Source organism: Perkinsus marinus (genome assembly GCF_000006405.1).
Source record: "Perkinsus marinus ATCC 50983 genomic scaffold scf_1104296949922, whole genome shotgun sequence".
Lineage (NCBI taxonomy): Eukaryota > Perkinsozoa > Perkinsida > Perkinsidae > Perkinsus > Perkinsus marinus.
This window is the reverse complement of record NW_003209803.1, coordinates 4,319-8,228: the sequence shown is the minus strand read 5'-3', so window position 1 is coordinate 8,228 and position 3,910 is coordinate 4,319. Positions and strand designations below refer to the sequence as shown.

At 51.0% G+C, this 3,910-nt stretch overlaps 1 protein-coding gene across 1 annotated transcript; it reads right to left on the bottom strand.

Moving 5' to 3' along the window:
* Window positions 1-1,483: 1,483 nt before the first annotated feature.
* Pmar_PMAR012983 (hypothetical protein) lies at window positions 1,484-2,922 on the bottom strand (the record flags this gene model as incomplete). Its single annotated transcript, XM_002778317.1, has 4 exons — window positions 1,484-1,673; window positions 2,051-2,183; window positions 2,211-2,339; window positions 2,649-2,922. The coding sequence occupies 4 exons, from the start codon at window positions 2,920-2,922 to the stop codon at window positions 1,484-1,486; spliced, it is 726 nt and encodes a 241-aa protein (XP_002778363.1).
* Between the last annotated feature and the right edge of the window lie 988 nt (window positions 2,923-3,910).

Sequence of the window (3,910 nt, the reverse complement as noted above, 5' to 3'; positions counted from 1 at the left end):
GTGATTCAGCTGTCATCTTCGCATTCAGATTCAGAATCTTCGATGAAAGGAACTATGAAGTCGCAAGCAATTTGTTGCACTTCGCTAGCGTCGACGTAGACTCGCGCCGGAACACTACTTTCATGTCTTCATGAGCCCATCTCGCATATTCTCTCTTATGATGATCCTGAGATCGCCAATGCGTGTGCATGGCCGCGGCGGAGAGCGTGTGTACCACAAGTATTCGCATCCTCAACACCAACCTCGTTCAGCGTTTTGCGCAACAGACGCAAAAACTTTCTGTACTTGAACTTTTGAAACAATAGTTCAGACTTATCATTGGACATCCTTAGGGGAAGTTTTGCCGCCTCAACTGGGCACACCAGAAAATTCCTTTGACAGCAACACGAACGTTTCAACGTCTCGCCTCCGGGCACGTTCTTGCGTTTGCTCGATCGTATCTCGACGATGTCGTTTCGAATTCGTATATCGAACCTCCTCAATGTCAGAAGTTCAGAAGGGGCTCGTAAAAGAAATGCGTAGGCGATGATAGATCCTAGCACCAGCAATTTTCTCTTACAGCTAAGGCCCTTTACGACGAGTTCGTGGAGCAGGGCCGGACCGATACGCGGACGCACTGGCGGAGGGTTGTGCAGGAATCGTCGGATGCCAGCGGTCGACTCCTGAATCAGCGTCGTATCCCAGTTCTGGTCCAAGCCTAGCCATGTGTGCCACTTGCGGAGGTGGGAGAGATAACTCCTCGCTGTATCCGCGTTCCTGAACCCGGATATCCACCATAATACCCATCTTTCGGTCGCTGGTAACACTGGCACTTGGCGCCCATTCGTTAGAACCAGCTTCAAGGCTGCTCCGAAACGCATGTATGAACGGAAGCCAGAGACGTACTGCTTAAAAGATGAGGCGGATATCGAGCGAAACTTCCACGAGAGCGCGTACTCGAATCAGACCCGGTTAGAAAAAGTCGGTCTTAACGAGTCTTGCAATAGCAAGTAACCGGCTGGGAGTCGGCCGACTCCCGCATGACTCCAAAAGGTCTATCGTATTATAGGTAATCGATTTAACCGCAGAAATGAGGGACTCGTAGATTTGATGCAGATGACTTGAACGCCCTAGTCGTAAGTCTTCAAGGATATCGAGTATAGCTGACCGACATGACCTGGAGGGAATGCAACGGACTATGGTTCCGTCCACACCGTCAAGCAGCTTCCGTAACTCGGTCAGACCAGCTTTTAAGAAAGAGAGACTAAGTGTCACGAACTTACTGAGGGGTAGGCCGTACGTGCCGTTGCGGACACGGGTCGGCGGTATCACGAGGAGAGCCAAGCTGAACAATGAGCAGGGATCGAATCTCTTTCCCAACGTAAGCTGACGGAATCGGAAACACTCTTAATTCGAAAAAATGCCAGTGCGACGATGAGAGTCAGCAGAAATTAGATTGCAGGGAAGTACTGGCCGCTTATGACTAAAGAAAGCAGTGAGACAATCAGTGGCGGGGGCTTGGAGTGTCAGACGGATTGGACTTTGATCCCACTCTAGCCACCCACACCTTGAGCTGAAGTCGAGCAACATTCGCCCAAAAGGAGGAAATCATCTTGTTCATCAGAGGGCAGGAGGAAGATCCCTTGATCGGGGCATACTCTACCGCCGTATTGCCGACGAAGATAGTCAGCCATCTACCAACTATATACTGACCGAGAGATTGTGGTGCGGCAAGAACGGCGTATCATTCGAGTATGTTAATATCGTCTTTTCCTTCGAAGAGACTCTGTTGTAGGATGGAGGAGAGAGCGGATGAGAAGTACACTGGCTTTTTAAAGTCATTGGACACCAAAGCAGCACCGATTTATCCACTGCCGCACGCGTCTGTATAAAGGACCGAACTGATAGCCTCATCCGAGCTAGGAAGAAGAAGCGGCACCTTCCTCGCTGAACTGGAGCTTCCAGAAAAACCAAGAGATTAACAAGAGCATATCTCACCCCCAGCCAGAAGCGATCACGGGCTCTCCATGATCAATGACTGACAAATTTAGGAAGGACTCTGAGGTAGGACCTTGGGGCAGAAGTGTCCAAGGCCCCGCTAGCAAACGTCAACTTCTCTATCAACTTATGAGCCGTTGAAGATGGCAAGCGGTCATCCTGCAACACTCCATCGATCGAAGAAATTAGTTGGGCGCGCTTATCATCTGGAACCGACAAGACAATGTAATCACCATCGATAGCTATGTCGAGCCCCAATACTGGGATCTCAATGAAAGGTGGCACAGCCTTCTTCTCATTTAAACGGAAGTCTATCACCCTGTGAAGCCACACCCATGCCTCATATGCGGAGTTGGCCGTAGCTGAAGATTCAACGCCAAAGTAATCGTCCAAATAATTGATCACTGGGATAGCGAGGACGACTCGACCAAGGTGAGCCAAGGCCTGACTTACTCTACAATAATTGATCACCGAGCTGGAGGCCCCGAAGGCTTGTGCCACGTGATAGAATCCCGAGACCGGGCAGTAGCTACCGCGGCCTCGTGTGTCGGAAGAGATACTTTATTATGGAAGAACATGGTCTTGTTCACTCCAGACCTTTTAAAATCATCTTAAGGCCGTACTTTTGTGCCTTGATCTACTTCGAAGCGACGAGGCAACAGAAGACCCACCAAAAATGGATTCTAGCTGTGGGGGACTGAAGGGGTCCATCATCGTGTTCTCAGCAACCTCCTCAGGAGCCTTCTCCCACAGCAGACCATCAAATGGACATGGCTCTCTACTTACAATGTCAGCCAATTCATATGCCTCCTCCACGCCTCCAGTGAGAAGCTCAGTGGCAGACATGACGGTCACTTTCTTAGACTTCTTAGAGTTAACCTTTGGCTTGATCGGTTTAGCCCGAAAGACGTCATTGCCGCAATGACGCAATGTTCGCAATGTCATTGCGAATCGCAATGACATTGCGAACATTGAACTTGCCAGTTAACTCCAGGCCTCCGGCTAGCTCCCTAGGTAGTGTATAGTCGGGATAGTTGGAAGCCTTCAGCATACGTCCGAACAGACCCAGGTTCAAGGAGACTGTCAGAGGCCCGACTATGTCATCCGAGGGCTCGAATTTAGGTGACAAAGGGGCTTGGTCGCTTCATTATTCCATAACCCTATGCCTATCACGAATCAAACCCTCTGGAGCACACTTGAGTAAGCGTTTGTGACAGGACGCACTGGCGAATATCGACGCCGGGAGCCGGGGGGCTTGGGTAAGGGGGTGCTGACATGACAGCGAGGCAGCGATATGCTCAGGCGGACTCAGCTCTTTCAAAGCATCTTGCATACCTTCGTCTCGGAGGGCTCGCGGCTGAACGCCAGAGCCTATCTTCGAGACCTTCGGTACGAAGTAGAGAGACTTATTAGAGCCCTGATCGTCGGAGGTTTGGAGACAAATCAGGTCTTGCAGTGCCAGGCATGCCTCCGAGTCTATCTCCGTTTTCACGGCCACCGTTTCCTGCTCACAGCTTCGTGCGGTAGATGTTTTCGCAGGAAGATGGCACCCTTCGTGCGACGCCGGCTTCTCTTGTAGCGAACGAATCGTGACGGTCACGTCCGCGGATGAACACTGCACAACACAACATTAACTCGAGTGGTCAGGCGAAACGATGACATGACCATAATCTGTGGACCGAACGGTCCCATTTCCCAACGAGGCTTCGAGCAAAATCGATCACGCTACGTGATGAGCGAGCCCCATGACCGGGCGTACCCGGCTCATATCCACTTGGAGGCATTTCATCGCGGTGGAAACCAAGTTGCACTTGACTTTCACCTAGCAGTAGCATGTGTGTGGAAGGATAGAATGTCATCCATGTACGAACACTGAGGTGGCGTAGGGAGGTCGTTGAGAGTGTCGGATGAATCCGTGAGGCCCTCAGCCGTG